We start from the raw sequence: 19710 nt of genomic DNA on the forward strand, positions 1-19710 counted from the left end.
AAAGGAGGGCCGAACAGGCAACATTAACATCAACGGGACTGWAGTGGAGCGGGTTGAGAGTTTTAAGTTCCTTGGTGTCCACATCACCAACAAACTATCATGGTCCAAACACACCAAGACAGTTGTGAAGAGGGCATGACAACTTTTCCCCTCAKGARAATGAGAAGATTTGGAATGKGTCCCATATACTCAAAAAGTTCTACAGCTGCACCATCGAGAGCATCCTGACCGGTTGACTGGTATGGCAACTGCTCGGCATCCAACCATAAGGCGCTACAGAGGGTAGTGCGTACTGCCCAGCTTCCTTACATCCAGGACCTATATACTAGGCAGTATCAGAGAAAGATTGTCAAAGACAGTTACCCAAGTCATAGACTGTTCTGCGGTGCGAAGTCTAGGACCAAAAGGCTCCTTAACAGCTTCTACAACCAAAGCCATAAGACTGCTGAACAACTAAACAAATGGCCACCCAGACTATTTACATTGACCCCCCCCCCCCCCTTTTTGTTTTTACACTGCTCTACTCGCTGTTTGTTATCTATGCATAGTCACCTTACAAATGACCTCAACTAACCTGTAGCACATTGGCTCGGTACCGGTACCCCCTGTATATAGCCTCATTATTGTTATGTAAATTAACTTTTTGATAGCTTAGATTTTTTAMAACTTTTGTATATTTAGTAAATATTTTATTTAGTCTATTTCTTGAACTGCATTGTTGGTTAAGGGATTGAAAGTAAGCATTTAATGGTGAAGTCTACACCTGTTGTATTCGGCTCATGTGACAAATAAAACTTGATTTGATGCAAAAAYATCATAAAAGTTCTGAAAGTCTTTCAACAAGCTGATTTGCAAGAACTTGGTTGACGCAGAGTTGGGAAAGGAGACGCTAAAAGAGCCTGTGCTGGTTTGTCAGATTTGCTCTCTAGCTCTGATAGAGCTAGCCTCCTGGTGGAGTGGCTGTTCGTGTGGTTCAGCTTGAGCCTGAGCCTCAGCCCCATTCTCTGCATCTGCCTTATCCCCAGCCTTAGTCTCAGCCACAGGAGGCTGCTGAGGGGRGGATGGCTCATAATAATGGCTGGAATGGCACGAATGGAAGGGCATCAAACACGTGGAAACCATTTGTTTGATGTATTTGATACCATTCCACTTATTCTGCTCCAGCCATTAACCACAAGCTCGTCCTCCTCAATTAATAAGGTGCCGCCAACCTCCTGTGGTCTCAGCCTTAGTCTCTGCCCCAGCCTCAGTGTCAAATGWAACGAAAATTTTGGCCAATGTTCTGTGGTCAGAGACGATAGGACCTGCTGATTTTAACCGTTGTTTTACACTGTCAGTTTTGTCCTCCAGCCCTCGTCCTCCAGCCCTCATCCCCGGCCTCAGTGTTGGCGGGAGAACAGGTTCTTCAGGGCGTTGTTGTAGTTCTTGTTGAAGGCTGTGTATATTAGCGGGTTGAAGAAGGAGTTGGAGTAGCCCAGCCACAGGAAGATGCTCTTCCAGATGGGCGGAATGTCGCAGTGGCACAGCGGGATGATGAGCTCCGTGAGGAAGAAGGGGATCCAGCAGAGGACAAAGACGCCGATCAGTATGCCCACCATCAGCGCCGCCTTCTTCTCCTTCTGCTCGCGCCACGTGTCGCCGTCCATCTGAAAGGTCACYGTAGCGTGGCGCACAGTAAACACCATCTGGGGCTGCCGCGATGCCTCCACCTGTCAATCAAACAGTCAGCCAATCAGTTAGTCAATCCAATCAGTCAACCAATTAAGAAATTAAGAAATTAAAGAACCGACCAATCAATCTGTTATTAATTGCAGGCGTTCAGTTTTACATTTGTTCATTTTACATAAGCCATAAATTGTTTTGTTCTCAGTCAATTAGTCACTTAGTCAATCAAACAGTCAACCAATTGATACTCATCAGTAAAAGAACCAGCCAATGAATTAGTTAATTGAGCAACTAGTCAGCTAGTTGAACCTTGTGCGCAAGTCAATAAACGTATCACTCAAAAACAAGCAAAATAGTGTCTGATGAATCAATCAGCCACGCTACAGGTCATGAACTACAAGCCCCGCCAGAATTSAAGCAGCAAACCTGGTTTCAAAAAACAAATAAAGCAACACCTCATGGCACAACGCCTCTCCCCCATGTGACCTACTTGTTGTCCGTATGTAAAGTCTTCTGTCTGTAATGTGTTTTCGTTCTATGTCGGAGCCCAGTAAGACGAGCTGTCGCCATTGGCGTCCGCTAATGGGGATCCTAATCAAATCAAATCAAAAGCCATCAGCCTCACACAGAATAAATGGAATGAAAACACCATCCTTCAATCTTTCCGTCAATCTCTCCTCTCCAGGCACCCGCCCTGTTATAAGGAGCCTGATGAAATAGTGTTTGTCTCTACACCTGACCGCTGCAGGTCATCATGCACGAGCTGTTGACAAACCTAAACTTTCCTCCCAGCAGATCACACCTGGGTTGCACGTCCCAAATGGCCCATGGTCAAAAGTAGTGCACTAAATAGGGACGCAGTCCCTGGTCTATTAAAACTAGAGTGGCAGGTAGGCCGGCAGCCTATTGGCAGCAACAACAACACCAGGCGCTCTAAGACTGAAGTATAGAGATGTATAAAGAGCTTAGTCAGAATTAGTTGACGTTAATTCTTACAGAAATCAATAAGGGCCGGGATGCCAGGGAGACAAATGGAGAGAGGTATTCCATTTGCAGCAGAGGATAGGGGTTAAAAGCATAGTGTCTAGGGGGAAGTTGCTGATGCCAAATTGAAGGGTAGAGCATATTGAACCCTGAGGTACTGTGGWAAAAGGGTTTGCAGTTTGAAGGGGAATCTGGGATTGTTAGATCAATTTGTGTGCTTTGATGAAATATAGCCATTGATTCTTGAAGAATATAATTTATAAATGCCTCACAAACTTAGTTCAACTGTCTTACCACATCACAACACAAGATACATTATGTACTTTTTTATCTCATTAATGGTAGTCCTTGCATCCATAGATCTGTCTATGAATTTGATATTGGTTACATTTCTCTAGTCCCATCACTCAGTTGTTTACCAAAACAAGTGTCCACTTTGTTGTTGTTTGAATCCAAGATTGCCTCTTTGACAGTGTATATGGATGTAATACTTTAAGTACAGATATCTGGGACTGTGATATATGAAAGCCTGACTCCTGTCAATAGATTAAGGTTTTCTTAGTGGTGAAATGTGAAATGTAATTTTCAGACAAAAAGGTAGCTAAAAATCAGACCCTAAGTGACTTAACTACATGTTTGTGGAATTTAAAGACATGCTCGGGTACTTTGGCGACAAMGAAAATATTTTTGAAACCTCCTACATTGGGCTGGAGAATGAGAAGAATGACTGTTTTACCTCAATTACCCACGAAATCCCTAGTTTTGAAAGCGATTGTTTTCTTGAAGATGTGCCACAACATTTCCCCCCACGTGGGCCAGTCTCCTAGCAATTCGAGTTATAGCCAATGAGCTTCAGTCCCTCAAATTTCAGTGACAGCTATCAAGAAGCCTGCCCAGCATTATCCAATGAGGTTGCAGGGCGGGCCCAATAATTCAGTGGACACAGAAGAGAGAGAAAGAGAGAGCAATAACGTGGTGCACATATTTGCACATACAGTGCCTTCGGAAAGTATTCAGACCCCTATACTTTTTTCACATTTTGTTACGTTACAGTCTTATTCTGAAATGGATCACTTTTTTTTATTTTTATCCTCAGAAATCTACACACAATACCCCATAATGGTTTTTAGATATTTAGCAAATGTATAAAAAAAAACAGAAATACCTTATTTACATAAGTATTCAGACCCTATACTATGACACTCGAAATTGAGCTCAGAGTGCATCCTGTTTCCATTGATCGTCCTTGAGATGTTTCTACAACTTGTTTGGAGTCCACATGTGGTAAATTCAATTGATTGGACATAATTTGGAAAGTCACACACCTGTCTATATAAGGTCCCACAATTGACAGTGCATGTCAGAGGAAAAACCAAGCCATGAGGTTGAAGGAATTGTCTGCAGAGCTCCGAAACAGGATTGTGTCAAGGCACAGATCTGGGGAAGGGTACCAAAACAATTCTGCAGCATTGAAGGTCCCCAAGAACACAGTTACCTCCATCATTCTTAAATGGAAGAAGTTTGGAACCACCAAGACTCTTCCTAGAGCTGGCTGCCCGGCCAAAATTGAGCAGCTGGGAGAGAAGGGCCTTGATCAGGGAGGTGACCAAGAACCCAATGGTCAATCTGAGAGAGCTCAGAGTTTCTCTGTGGCAATGGGAGAACCTTCTAGAAGGACAACCATCACTGCAGCATCCACCAATCAGGCCTTTATGGTAGTGGCAAATGGCACATTGAGTTTGCCAAAAGGCACCTAAAGACTCTCAGACCATGAGGAACAAGATTCTCTGAATCTGGAGGAAACCTGGCACCATCCCTGCGGTGAAGCATGGTTGTGGCGGCATCATGCTATGGGGATGTTTTTCAGTGGCAGGGACTGGGAGACTAGTCAGGATCGAGGGAAAGATGAACAGAGAAAAGTACAGAGCGATCCTTGAGGAAAACCTGCTCCAGTCTGTTCAGGACCTCAGACTGGGGCGAAGGTTCACATTCCAACAGGACAACGACCCTAAGTACACAGCCAAGACAACGCAGGATTGGCTTCGGGACAAGTCTCTGAATGTCTTTGAGTGTCCCAGCCAGAGCCCGGAACACCCAATCTAAATTCCTGGTAAACCTCGAAATGTCTCCTGAATTCTGAAAAATCTCAGGAATTAGCTTAAAATTTTAAATATATAAAAAATGCAATAACATGCTTTTCATATTAAAACATACAATCATAAAGATGTAAAACATTATCCCAAGAAACTCATCCAATTATTGAATATCATTGATAAGCTAAAGCTGTTTCATTTTTTCTTCTTCTCATATGGTTTGGCACATTGCTCAATGCTTTAAAAACCATTACACAAATCAACAAACCGAATCGCACATCCAACATCTCTGGAGAAACCTGAAAATAGCTGTGCAGCAACGCTCCTCGTCCAACCTGACAGAGCTTGAGAGGATCTGTAGAGAAGAATTGGAGAAACACCCAAATACAGGTGTGCCAAGCTTGTAGCGTCATACCTAAGACACAAGGCTGTAATTGCTGCCAAATGTGCTTCAACAAATGACTGAGTAAAGGGTCTGAATACTTATGTCAATGTGATATTTCAGTTTTGATTTTTTAATACATTTGCTAGTATTTCTTAAAACCTGTTTTTGCTTTGTCATTATGGGGTATTATGTGTAGATGATGATCTTTTTTAACTTAAAAAAAACTATTTTAGATTAAAGCTGTAGCTTAACAAAATGTTGAAAAGGTCAAGGCGTCTGAATACTTTCCGAATGCACTGTATGTGACATATTACGCAATTTCCGTGGACCACATTTAGCCTGTGAGTGCTACTTTCAGAACTACTGGCTATAAAGTAACCAAAAGTACAGGAGAATCTCTTTAAGACATGCAAACGAAGGTAATGCACAAGGCATAAGCAATAACGACCCTGTTTGATGTTGTTTGATAGTCTCAACTGGATTAAACATAGCTGATTCCTTTTGTATACCAAGTATTTACATTTACATTTAAGTCATTTAGCAGACGCTCTTATCCAGAGCGACTTACAAATTGGTGCATTCACCTTATGATATCCAGTGGAACAACCACTTTACAATAGTGCATCTAACTCTTTTAAGGGGGTGGGGGTTAGAAGGATTACTTTATCCTATCCTAGGTATTCCTTAATACAAGTAGCAGTAGTCTACATATCCATATCATTTCCTATTAGAACACAGTGGTTCTACTCCACTGAGCCATTCCAGGGGGCTGGGGATTGCGTTTAAACATGTGTTGAAAGTAAGCCCGCTTGAAGTGCACTCAGAGATACCCTACCGSAAACAGTCATGATAAAAACAAGTGGCAAGTACAATAATTACACAGTAACAAATTTCATTGTACCACGTAAAAAAGTATTCAACCTGTGTTTGTATTCACAACCCCCTGAAAAGCTAGCGTTTGTTCTTCCTAAATACATTTMAAATGTATTGGAAACAGGTTATCAWGTTATGCCATGGAACATGTTAGAATGTGTTAATGCTGTGTGGAATTTCCAGTAGGGCTTCGATCGCGGCCTGCGTGCTTCCTTGTGTTTAGATGTTATCACAGCTAATATTCACGACTCCTTTTGTGCACACTGTTAACTGGGCTGACCTTGATCCAAACACCCATGTATACAAAGTACCATACCACAGATAAAACAGCTTAACTTTTCTCCATAGAAAATGTTACTGACTAAACTAATTCAGCTGAAATACCACAGTTCTAGAGGGTGATAGTTGACTGTCTAATTAATTTATGTGAAAACTAGAGGAAGTTTTTACTGAGGGTGTATATGGTGATAAATATTCATGCTAGGTGCCAATTAGTTTCTATTGTTTGAGTGCGGTATAATTTAATAAAACATACGGAAGCTGAAGGATWTTTTCCAATGACCTACCAGTCTATAAGAAGTCTACTTTCAACAATCTCCAAATCAGTGAAATAGCCGCAATACATTTGAGCTGTTTTGTAGCAGMCAATTCTCTTAACGAACCTGCGGAACTTAAAAGTGTATGCAGGGGTTTGCTTATTGAATATAGCCAGAGAGAGAGTAGAGGCCAGGGTTTGGGTCATTTCCACAAATTCAATTTAAATTCAATTCCCTCTCCCTATACATTCCATCAATTCTAAGTCAGGAAAAAAATAAATACAATTCCCAATTCAATATTCTGCCACAACAATTCACATAATTAAATTCCTTCCCTTCTTTCAACTCAATCCAAACTGAACCCTATTACGTCAATTCATGGCAGATTTCAAAGACCAACTTTACCTAATAACGAACTAAGAGGGATTCCTGGTAAACCTCAAAATGTCTCCTGAATTCTGAAAACTCTCAGGAATTAAGGGAAYTATCTTAAAAYGTTAAATATATAAAAYAAGACAATAAGATGGTTTTCAWATTAAAACATACAATCATAAAGATGTAAACCATTATCCCCAAAAACTCATCCAATTATTGAATATCATGAATAAGCTAAAGCTGTTAAAAATAATGTCTCTGAATGGTTTGGCACATTGTGGGAAACAATGCTCCATGCTCTAAAAACAAATACACAAATCACCAAACCTTTTTTTATGAGATAGGGACACACCTAAAACACATTCACTACACATTTATTTATTTTCAATGTAACATTTACACATCATGTTGTCAAGTGCTTAAATGCAAAGTTTGAAACAAGATTCATGATAGAAATTAGAGGATCTTGCAGAGCTGTGGGCATGTTGGCAACACTCCCTGTGYGCTTTTCCCCAGAACAGGGTTCAGTTCCCGTCTCCACCTTTCATAATATGTGTATGTCTAAATAAAGCAAAAATACTAAAGGTAGAGTGAAATTCCTTCTCCATAAATGAGAGCTTTATTAATTCAGGAGTWAAAWTAACACTCGGTGCTGTAAAAGAACCGTTGGTGTTAATAACCAGAGTTGAATGTAATTCTTACTCTGTATAAAGTTAAAGGTTGAGTAAGTAAGAAATGTGTACACAAATGTTCTCGAAATGTCAATTATATGTGAATAGTTTATGATTAGTGAATGCCATAATGCTGTTATTTTGTTAGGTACTTCTCCCTATTAGCTGACATTTTTCAAAGCCATTTTACCTGTCACGCTAGCTGCTCGGTTCATACAGATTCACAATTCATGGGAATGTAGTGCAACACGGACTGACTCCCTCTGAGGCACATGTTGCTAGGCAACTCATCCAGAGCTAAAACCAGTGAGAGAAACACGCTAACAAACGTTTGTGCTATGAAATGAAATAAATACTGCACTCTGACCCACAAAACGTATTCGCTAGAGTTATGATGGTGTTGTTAGACAAAGSAAGAAAAGTGAACTTCAAAACGTGATGTAGTTTTATTGGAATTTGCAACTGTTGTTGGTAAGTAATGAATCAACTAGCTTCTGACATGACTTACCATTATTATTATATTTCCCAGTGTGCTCTATTGCAGGTAGATTTTTAAAATTGTTTGTTTCAATATCCATGTATTTGCATGTACATTGATTAATTGATCTTATGCTATACAAAGATAAATAACATAMATTTTTCTAAACTAATACAATCCGTTAGTAGTTGGATTTATTRAACCCGTTACTGAGATGGTTGTTCCAGTTTAAATGTTTAAGTGGGTCTTCTTTGTCCMATTAACTCTGCCCTAGCAGTCATTTTTAATGCAGGTTGTGGGTAATTAGTAATTTACATGTGTAGTAGCCTAGCCTATTTACCAACCAAAAGCCCTTGACCTGTCTGATGGCCAATGAATGTGATTTTGCTTCACTGAATGTTAATCTGTATATTTGGTTATTTTAACTCTGGCTTCGTTTGCTAATCTACCACAGATCAGACACATTTAGCATGCTGTAACGTAGCATAAATCAAGTGTATTGTTTTGCTATTGGCTCATAGGCAACGTGAAAAGCCTGTTGAAGTTGTTAAATATTGCTATTATTTTCTGTGTGTATCATGATGAAGATAGTCCTAATGTAAAACCCTACGCCTGCTCTCTACTAGGCGTAGAAGAGCTTACGCCCGGGTGGTGCAACAGGTATCATTTTTCGGTCCAACGTAGAGCCCATTTAACATCTGATGTAGAGTTATGACCCACTTATGACCAACTGGTGCAACCGGCCCCAGTTGTTGGATATCCTAACTCGGGCTGGATTCCAATAGGAATTACATATCCCTTTGCAAACCAGCATAATGTGACTTGCCCAATGTGGCCTACAAACCAAGACTTTCAGACCAGTGTGTTATGGTAAAACTAGGCTGTTGAGGTACAGCCTTACATGATATGTGATGTATTGTCATAAAGGGTTTGATTTCATGGATAAAATATTAACTTAGGCGCTCACTTAGTGAAGGGGAATTGAGTGAAACAACCATGTCTATCACAAGAAAACACAGTGGTAATTATGAAGTTCACTCTGAAGGCACACTGGGATATATGCAAATATTGTGTGTATTTGGACAGACGTTAGAATTTTCACCCATGATTGTGTTTATTAGTGACAAAGACTAGGTCGTTGGATTCACTTTTTTCAGCTTTTATCTAGGGTTCCATAAAATTATGTGTTCTTAAGTGTGTTGAAATACCAGCAGTTCCGTCTTTGATTATCTGTTATATCCATATCACAGCAATAAGAAATAATTTTATTTGCACACCACATCAGGCCATTTTATGAAATTATGATGACCTTCAGGCTGATGTTTAATTCCAATTATACAACGGGTGGTTTATAATTCCCATTGTTAGAGCCTCTCCTGCCCATGATAAATGAGACAACATACACATGGCCACGTTCATTTAAAGTGGAATCGTTACGTTGTTACCTAGCAACGCACTACCACAACTACTTTTACAACTACTAGTCTTAGCACCTGTAACTCGTCATGGATGATTTTAAAGTTACTCTTGATTTGTTTTATCCACTAATGTTTAATGAATGGTGCCAACAAGAAGAGGAGGAGGATATTAAATAAATTAAACAAGAAGAAGAGCAAGTTGACCAGCAACCTGAGCCTAGCTTTAACGTTAGACATGCAGAAATCAGTAATGTTAGCACTGGTATAGACAACATAGTAAAGAAGCAAAGTGAACAAGCTAGCTACATCAAGACAAACCAACTGGGCAGTGAAGTGCTTTCTGGAATGGCTGTCAGAAAAGGGTATAAACATCGATCTGGTAACTGTTTCAAAACAGGAGAATGATAATATTCTCTGGAGTTTATACACCACCTACTGAATAAGGTGTGGTTTGATTTGCAGTTGCACTTTTGCCAAAGACGCAATGAAGGAAATCACAAACTGAAGCCAGACTCATTCGTGATAAAAGACAAAAATGAAGAAACCAAGAACCACAAAAATCCAATGGAAAGAGACGGAGAGAATCATCGTTGTGGCTGCATTTATGAGAACCTAGGAGAATGAGCCCTGCCTCGTGGAAATGTGCAATTCAGTATCATAAATAAATAGCTGTCGATGCTGTGACTATATGAAAAAAAATTGTCATTGTGGTTTCTATTCTGATCTGTTGTATCAATGTCTTTGCTACAATGTTTCAGTGCTGTTTTCAGATCCATGGACAGYGCCCCTATACAATGTTTTGATCYGTTATTAMATTTTCCTACGCACAGACCAGACGTGCACTGTTTTCAGAACCATGTACAGCCTCCCTAGAAACCAAGGTTCTGGAACTATCAACCAGCGCTTGGGCAGTTTTGCTTTCCATGGCAGTCAATACGAATAGAACTAACGACCAGAGAACGCCTAAAATGTCACTTRACATMCAGTCTCAGTAAATGTAGCATCATTTTTTGTTAAAAAAATGGATGGTTTGTGAAATAATCTTGATTTTAATGCTGGTAACCTGTTGTATAAAAGSTGTAATACACTTGAGGCGGTTTCGCCTCATGGCTATGACCACACAGCCATGATAAAAATGTCATAACACATGGCCTCTCATGTATTATTGCTTAATTGATATCCAGCCAAATGGCACATTTACAAGATTTGGAATAATTCATCACCCACCTTTTCCATTCAGACTGATTATAGAAGATAGTGAGCATGAAATTGATTGGACAACCTAAGCTATATGAACTGGCTCCATCCTCTCAATCACRGGTGCAATAAATCCAACTACTAACAGATCAGAGTACATAAAAAAATGTGCAAACTAATAATTTAAAAAATGTACTTGCTAAACAGCATGCTGGGAAGTGTTAATCAGCCGCCTGAAACCATTTCAAATGTATTTTTCCAAAGCTAAAATGTAAGCAATAAAGAATAATTTTGTAAACAATASTGGAATTAAGCCCCTATATACTGAGTGTACCAAACATTAGGAACACCTGCTCTTTCCATGACATCGACTGACCAGGTGAATCCAGGTGAAAGCTATGATCCCTTATTGAGACAATTGAGACATGGATTGTGTATGTGTGCCATTCAGAGGGTGAATGAGCAAAACAAAAAATGTGTGCCTTTGAACGGGGGTACCAGGCACACCAGTTTGAGTGTTTCAAGAACTGCAMCTCTGCTGGGTTTTTCACACTCAACAGTTTCCTGTGTGTATCAAGAATGGTCAACCACCCAAAGGATATCCAGCCCACTTGACACAACTGTGGGAAGCATTGGAGTCTAGATGGGCCAGCATCCCTGTGGAACACTTTCGACACCTTGTAGAGTCCATGCCCCGACAAATTGAGGCTGTTCTGAGGACAAAAAGGGGTGGAACTCAATATTAGGTAGGTGTTCCTGATGTTTTGTACACTCAGTGTATATAAACAAGGCATCCTTAAGGGATAGTCCACCCACATTACAAAATGACAATGTTGTAGTTCATAGACTGCTTAAGGGTAAGGAAACCAATATGTAATTTGGGTGAACTATCCCTTTAATTGGACCAAAATAAATACATTGCTATAGGCTATAGGGCCCTGGTCAAAAGTAATGCACTTCATAAGGATATGGTGCCATTTGTGACGCAGCCTGGGTGTCTGGTCTATGCCAGGGGCCTTGCTGATTAGAGAGAGCCGCCGTGGTGAGGACGGTACAGTGACCCCTAGCCTTGTTGAACACGCTGGGTATTTATATGCCACTGTGCCTACAGTATAGCCATTAATACCAGCCGCTTCTTCACTTGCCACTGCTTCTTGATTCTTCCCTGGATTAAATGTCCGTCTGTATTGGGAACACATTATCTCTCACCCTCTGTGTGTGTGTGTATTTGTGTGTGTGTGTGTGTGTGTGTGTATTTGTGTGTGTGGATGCGCATGTGTGTGGGCCTATGTAACAAACATACATGTGTACACGCCTCCATGTGAATTGTTCCGTTGAGTGTGAGATACAGTACACACAAGCGTTAGAGAACGATACACATCCCGCAGCACCATCACAACACCATCAGAACACAGCTCAGAATGCGCTATGGTGATGACATGATTGGCTACTAATTGCCCAGCAACCGATATGAGAGCGACAGCATATCCTCATCAGTCGATAACAATGTGATATGCACCTCAGGAGCAGATATGAGAAAGCTATAATGACACTGATATAATTGAGGTATGTTCAGATAATTATTCAGATTGTGTTTGAACCATTATCTGAACATTGATTAGGGTTGATTATGTCCGTCAAAAATGCCAGAGGAGCTGTACGAGTGTGTCTAAGTAATAATAAGGTAATGAAATCATCTGATTATTAATGCCATGCTATCCTACTGGTAGTTCATCATGTGGATCCCACATGAAACAACCAACCATGCAGCGGGCAAAACTAGTTGAAAAAGAAATAATTTGAAAAAAGTATTTTTGATGTAATTCTAACCAGTTTTACCCGCCTGGCACGGGGTAAGACTATGGTAACAAAAGTACCTCAATCACCTCAGCCATAGGCGTGATGGTGTTGGTCTTGCGCGAGCCGATGCGGAACTTGGCCGCCTTGTAGATCTTCCAGTAGACGAAGAGCACCACGCACAGCGGCAGGTAGAACGCTCCGAAGGTGGAGAAGATAGTGTAGGAGGGCTCCTGGCTCACCTGGCACTCCATGCCCTCCTCCGAGTAGGTCTCCCCCCAGCCGAACAGTGGCGACAGGGAGATGACTGAGGACAGCAGCCAGGTGAGTACGATCATCACATTGGAGATCCTCTTGCGAGTCTTGAGCGTGTACTCCAAGTGTCTGGTGATGGACCAATAGCGGTCCAGGGCGATGGCGGTCACGTTCCAGATGCTGGCCGTGCAGCAGAGCACGTCGAAGGAGATCCACACTTGGCAGAGCACGCGGCCCAGCTTCCACAGCCGCCCGTTGAGCTCGTGTACCAGGCTCAGCGGCATGACCAGGGCAGCCACCATCACGTCCGAAATGGCCATGGAAGCCACCAGGTTGTGTGGCACACGGTGGAAGGTCCGCACCCTCAGGATGGTGAGGAGAACCAGGAGGTTCCAAACAAAGGTGGCCACCACCAGCATGGCTAGCAGGGTGAGGGTTAGCACGCTGAACACCGAAAACGGACGGTAGAAGTTCCCTGCTCCATACCCCAGGTTGTCGCTACCGGCCCCGCTGATGTTGGTGGTCACTAGGCTCATGTTGGGCTCAGTCATGTTCAACAGTGTTCAGCAGCGGTCACACAGCCCAGCTGGCTGAATTTGGCCAGACAGGTCTGTCACAGGGAAGGCTTCTGATATCCTGCAGTGTAGAGAGAGATAGAAGAAGAAGCTTATTAGGGGCTCTATTCAATCAGTATCGCTGAAGAGTTACAAATTGCGTGATAGAAATGTGAAGGTAATTTCCGATTGAACCGACATATGCAGCGTTCACYGTGAATGCAGTCTACGCCAACTAGGGTTACAAAGGGTCGGAAACTTTCCGGTAAATTTTCGGAATATTTCTGGAATTTTTCCATGGGAATTTTGGCAATTTTGTTTAAATTCATCAAAAAAGTTAACTTATAACAGTGAACCTTTTTTTTGTGGGATACACATAAGCCAATTCTAGGTCTTGTGGCATATTTTGGTTAAACTATCCCCAATTCAATAGAATTGCAATCCTCTGCACGCACAGTGCATTCTTCCATCATATGTGCAGTGCACTCTTCCATCACATGTACAGCTGATTCTCAAGATCTTGTACACTAATGAGATGCTATTGAGCCCACACTACATGCTTTCTGGTAAGTTTTGATTACAATACTGGATGGGGTGAATATATTTTATGTGATGTTGATTAACTAGTAAATAGTAGCCTACAGCAAAGTGTGTTAAATCATTTCTAACTTGTTAACAATTTCTGCTAGTTMGTTTTTGCTACCATGTGGGTTTTAGCTTGCTTGAGCCTGCTAACTGAGGAGTGTTAATTCACCTGTTTCCATACATGTTTAATTTTAAAACATTTATCTTACAAAGGAGTTGTTTAACTGCTTAACTATTTATCTGTACATGGAATTGTATTTGGTTTTTTTAACAACAAAAAAATCTAATCTTTACAGGAAAATACCATGTGTGGAGACATTTCACTGCAGCTAATGTAGAAGGAAAAACTGTGTACATTTGCAAATACTGTGCCAAATCATATSTGAAGAATGCAACAAAGATGCAGAATCATCTGGCCAAGTGCATATAGTTCCCTCAGCGCTCACAACAAGCAACCTCTGACAAAAGTCCCTCTACTTCTATTTGAGGTGAAAATGATGAATCAGACACCTTATCGATAGCAGCAGCTATGACTCAATGGAGGAACGTAGTAAGAGAAATGCTGATGAATGTCTTGCTCGAGCTGTGTATGCAACTGGTTCACCTCTGATGCTCACAGGCAATGTGTATTGGAAGAGATTTCTGAATGTTCTTCGCCCAACATACACCCCTCCAACCAGACATGCTTTATCTACTCATTTGCTGGATGCAGAGTTCAACAGAGTTCAACAGAGTTCAAGTGAAGGTCAAGCAAATCATAGAGAAAGCAGACTGTATTGAGATCATCTCTGATGGGTGGTCGAATGTTCATGGGTAAGGAATAATTAACTACATAATCTCCACCCCTCAACCAGTATTCTACAAGAGCACAGACACCTAGGACAACAGACACACCGGTCTCTACATTGCAGATGACCTTGGACCACAGAAGGTATTTGCAGTGGTGASAGACAATGCTGCGAACATGAAGGCTGCTTGGTCTAAAGTGGAAGAGACCTACCCTCACATCACACCCATTGGCTTTGCTGCTCATGCATTGAATCTGCTCCTCAAGGACATCATGGCACTGAAAACAATGGATACACTCTACAAGAGAGCCAAGGAAATGATTAGGTATGTGAAGGGTCATCAAGTTATAGCAGCCATCTACCTCACCAAGCAAAGTGAGAAGAATAAGAGCACCACATTGAAGCTGCCCACCAACACCCATTGGGGTGGTGTTGTCATCATATCAGAATTTTACTGTAGCTAGTTGTCAGAAAATATAATTAAAAGAATACACTATTCATCTATGGGAATGATACTTATATATTTCCCCTTTCATCTGTGTCTGGTGTTACTGTAGCAAGGGCTGGCTAGCTAGGGCTTCAGCCATGTCAACACATCATGTCAACACATCTGTCAATGCTGCTGTGAATTTTGTCCTTACAAACTTTCCAAATGGGAAATGTATAAAAAAAAATGTTTTACATCATTGATTCRATTTCAATGTTGCTTGAGTTGCTTTATGTATCACCAAACTGCTCAATGCATCCCAGTTTCTTGACACAGGCGTTTCAAGGAGCTCTCAGTCAAGATGAGCTCATAAAAAGGAGCTCCCCTCCCACTCAGCCTGTTTTTTCAAACTTCCTGGTAGTAATCCATTAGAGAAAGAGTACTTTTAATCAAATTTTGAGCATTTCTATCACCCCAAAAATAGTATCGGTGATATTTTCCTTACTCAAAAGGCCATTTTTTATGGGAATCAGAATGACTGTTTGAAGAAGGAAAAAAAACAGCATGGAAGTGAATTAAAACCCAATCTATGTTGAAATGAACCCATGTTTGGGTAATCAGGTTATTTTCAGGTGTGGCTTTCAGTTATTTTTGGCCACCCTACGGGAGTAAATGCAATTCTAGTTCATCATGTTAAGGTCATTTCACTTTCCCTTTAATATTTCTGGATATCACTTATCCTAATATCAAATGAATAATACTATATAAGTACTATAACAAAGGGATAGCTACCCCAATATTGTGATATGCATAGGTTCTTAACAAACCCATACTCATACGTAATATTTTGATAAACTTTCCAAATCGCGCCAAAACAAAATAAGCTAGACAAGGTGGGACCTTTTGGTGTCTAATTAATTATGCGAGAAATGTTGGTAGAAACGATTTATTTTCGAAAATATTGATCTAATAACTATCATATAGAAGTAAACTTTGAGTCAYGCAATGACATGTTGTGTGGTCCTCCCACTTTGACTCATTGGGAAAGCGTGCAGTTTATAAGGCTACAGATGAAATACTTTCCTTTGTGTTAAAGTATTTAAGCAAACATACTTTGAAGTACTACTGAGTCGTTTTCTGGGGTATCTGTACTTTACTATTTATAATTTTGACAACATTTACTTTTACTTTACTACATTCCATACAATTTCTCTGACACGCAAAAGTACTTGTTACATTTTGAAGGCTTAGCAGGATAGGAAAATTGTCCAATTTCCCCCTGGTCATCCCTATTGCCTATGATCTGCGGACTCACTAAACACAAATGCTTTGTTTGTAAATGGTGTCTGAGTGTTGGAGTGTACCCATCTACCCCCCCCCCCCCCCCCAATTTAAAAAAAATTAAAATAAAGACATTATCTGTTTTGATTAATATAAGGAATTTGACATTATATCTACATTTCCTTTTACTTTTGATACTTTAATACATTTCAGCAATTACATTTATTTTTGATACTTATGATACTTATGTATATGGGTGATTCTGCAACTTCGGGCACTTTGACCCTGCAATCTTTCAGAAATTAAAATGTATTGAAAAAAACATGTTACCAGTATTCTATTTGTTTTTGATTTGTCTAGAAATAACATCTGATAATGGCTGCGATCGTACTATTCAGGAATTTATATATTTCTGTCATCTCACATAAATTTTTGTTGAAAATGAAATATCGTACAATTAATTTATATCAAATGTCTTATACATTAGTACATTAACTTGCATTGTGGTTAGTGTTGTGGTTAGGTAGTGGTTAGTGGTTAGAGTGTTGGGCCAGTAACTGAAAGGTTGCTAGATCAAATCCCCAAGCTGACAAGATAAAAATCTGTCCTTCTGCCCCTGAACAAGGCAATAAACCCACAGTTCCTAAGCTGTCATTGTAAATAAGAAGTTCTTAACTGACTTGCTTAGTTAAATAAAAAACATGTAATTTCTTTTAAAGGTTTTCCTAAAATGAATACTTCAACACAACGCCTGAATGTATAAACTTGCCTTTGTGACAGCTGAAAACATGTATTTATCATACCACCCAACTTTTTTGTGAAAATATGATAACCATATGATTTCCCTATCTAAAACAAATCAATCAATGTAATTATACACAATATACAAATTTACCTAAAAARAATATGGGTGTGGTGGAAATGACAAGGTGTGGTGTAATTGACATCGATGTTAAAAAACCCCATATGAAAACAATATTTTATTGCAAACATTTTGAACAACAAACATTTAATTAATTTAAGACAAAGTAAGATTCGAAAAGTAGCCGATGGGCAGAGCTCAAGGAAGTAGGCCAGTGTTTTTGAGAGATGAGGTCAGATTGCRGAGGGGTCATCCGCATAGAAGAGCTCAGTGAGCAAAGTGAAACTGTATCATTTGTGGTATATCCAAAACAGGTGTGGAGGGTCACCTGCTTGTGAGAATCACCAACGTGAACTGCCTGGATTTCACTGGTGTATTTACACAGGTAGTTCTCTCAGGGGCTCAACTTTGGTTTTAGAAGTGAGGGGGAAATAATTATTATAATTTGTTTTATGCAGTCGGATAAACACTCAAAACAGCCTACCCGAYCGCTTGGAGGCRTCTGCATGGTCCTAAAGCACACCGTTGCCTCATTTTGTACCACATTCCAATGATACAACTGGGAGGGACAAAAATGCAATTTCAGAATGGGGGGTGCATGTCCCCCGCCCCCGTCCCCAGTGGAAGTTGCACCCCTGAGTTCTCTGCAAAGTAAATATGCACGATKATCTCTTTCCACAGATTCTCTTTTAATTCTCTCAATCTGCCACACACCTTTTCTTTAACTGTCAAATGTACAGTGAATTTATCCATGTTTCCCCCTTTGTTTTTCCTTTTCTCTCTCTTCAGCTTTGTTTTCCCACTCAAACCACCATGTCTGCTCACCAGCATCAAAGTCAGATGTTTTAAGCTCTGTTGCTTGGCAAAGGGAGCACTCTGTGTACATGCACTCTTTCTTCAGGTTCTCACAGCACAAAGACTCAATAAGGTTCTCATTGTTGTTGCAGCTGATCACTTTGTGATGCTGTAGTCTGTCCGCCAGGAACTGAAGGTTGGCGTGGGTTTTGCAGAGGCATGTGTCCCTATCCTGGACTGTTGGCTTGACGACCCAAAAACAACATATTTTTCAGAATTCATAGTAGGACATTTTAATCTCTGAATATTCCCTCTTAAAATTCTGATAAAGGTTCTGAATTGTGCCATTCAAGAAGCGCTTCTGCTTTTTTTTCTTGTGTGTCCTTTTATCCCTGTTGTTGCTCTACTGTTGACATCACGCTCATAGAATCTAGTGATTTTCTCTTCTGTGGCTGTGCTAATTATGTTACACTGCTTTTTCCTGGAGTATTGAATACTTGTTGGCCTGTTTTCATTTGCCCTCATTGCTTTTGCTGAAGATCCTTGACACTGCACATTTTTCGACACTTGCTTTAACTCTGCAATGATGGCATTTTAAAACAAGAAAATCCTTTTCTATTTTGTCTTTGCTTTTGGGAAATATTGTCTCTCCATTTTCTTCATCAGTTGATCATACCTTTTTTTTGTATTTCTCAGTTTTCCGTTAAGCTTTATCAGGTTTGACATTTGTCATGCAAAGATCTCTATGTATTTGAAAACACCTCTTCAACCTTTTTCCTTCCAGCAAGTATTCAACTTCTCATTCCTGTTGCAGATGTTGGGGAAGGGTATCAGGGCATGCACCAGGGGCAGGTATGATGGCCTCATGTTCTTGCTAAGTCATCTGGTGTCGCCTGATAGGTCGGTCGCAATTGCAACTGTTCTCTTTAAAGTCTGTCTTCTATTCCATTGGTTGCATTTCCATTGCCTTCTCTTGCTTCTTTGTCTCGCTTTGCAAGCTCAGAGATAGTTTCACTTCTCCCTTCTATTTTTTTCTTCCAGTTTCTCTTGCTGTCTTTTTGCAGATGTTCCTGGTATCGTATAGGATCTTTTCTTAATTTTTTATTTTGTTTCTATGTCTGTGACCTCTGTGCTGTTTTATGTGGCATCTTCTAAAAACAAAGAAAAGTACTATTTATGGTGGGAAAATGCGCTTATTGTTTTTATGTGGATTACTGAATATTCACATTTAAATATGTCTCCAATTGGGTGGAAACCTAGCTACTGTTCCATAATTTAAGAGTTGCTTTGGGAGTAATACTATATGGGTGATTCTACAGAAGTGGTGCAAATTGTGTGATGAATAGTCAGGGAGAAAAAGGTGTAGATTCACGTGCAGAGCGCGGCAGGTGTTTATTTCGCCCTCACAGAAAGCAGGAATTGTGGTCACAGGCAAGCAATGGTCATACACAGGTAGGCAAACAGTCAGGTTTTGGTATTTATGTATTGGATAACTGCACAATCATTTCTTATCTTTTTGGTCTTGGGCTCATTAAATGTCATTAATGTAGGGCTCATAAAATGTATTGAATATATGGCTCATCGGGTTCAGGTAGCATCAGGTTTGKAATGTTCATGCTTATCAAAGCTCTAATCAAATCCAGACATATTTATATCCTTYATAATGCTTTAGAATGACACTTCAGGTTTTG

At 40.3% G+C, this 19710-nt stretch overlaps 1 protein-coding gene across 1 annotated transcript; it reads right to left on the reverse strand.

Annotated features, from left to right (window-relative positions):
- Positions 1 to 843: 843 nt before the first annotated feature.
- On the reverse strand, positions 844 to 13353 carry LOC111972502 (5-hydroxytryptamine receptor 5A-like). Its single transcript, XM_023999501.2, has 2 exons — positions 12553 to 13353; positions 844 to 1709 (listed from the first exon to the last, which is right to left on the reverse strand). The coding sequence occupies exons 1-2, from the start codon at positions 13276 to 13278 to the stop codon at positions 1380 to 1382; spliced, it is 1056 nt and encodes a 351-aa protein (XP_023855269.1). The 5' UTR covers positions 13279 to 13353; the 3' UTR covers positions 844 to 1379.
- Positions 13354 to 19710: the final 6357 nt, after the last annotated feature.

The sequence above is a fragment of the Salvelinus sp. IW2-2015 genome, linkage group LG14 (assembly GCF_002910315.2).
Source record: "Salvelinus sp. IW2-2015 linkage group LG14, ASM291031v2, whole genome shotgun sequence".
In the NCBI taxonomy this organism is placed as follows: Eukaryota; Metazoa; Chordata; class Actinopteri; order Salmoniformes; family Salmonidae; genus Salvelinus; species Salvelinus sp. IW2-2015.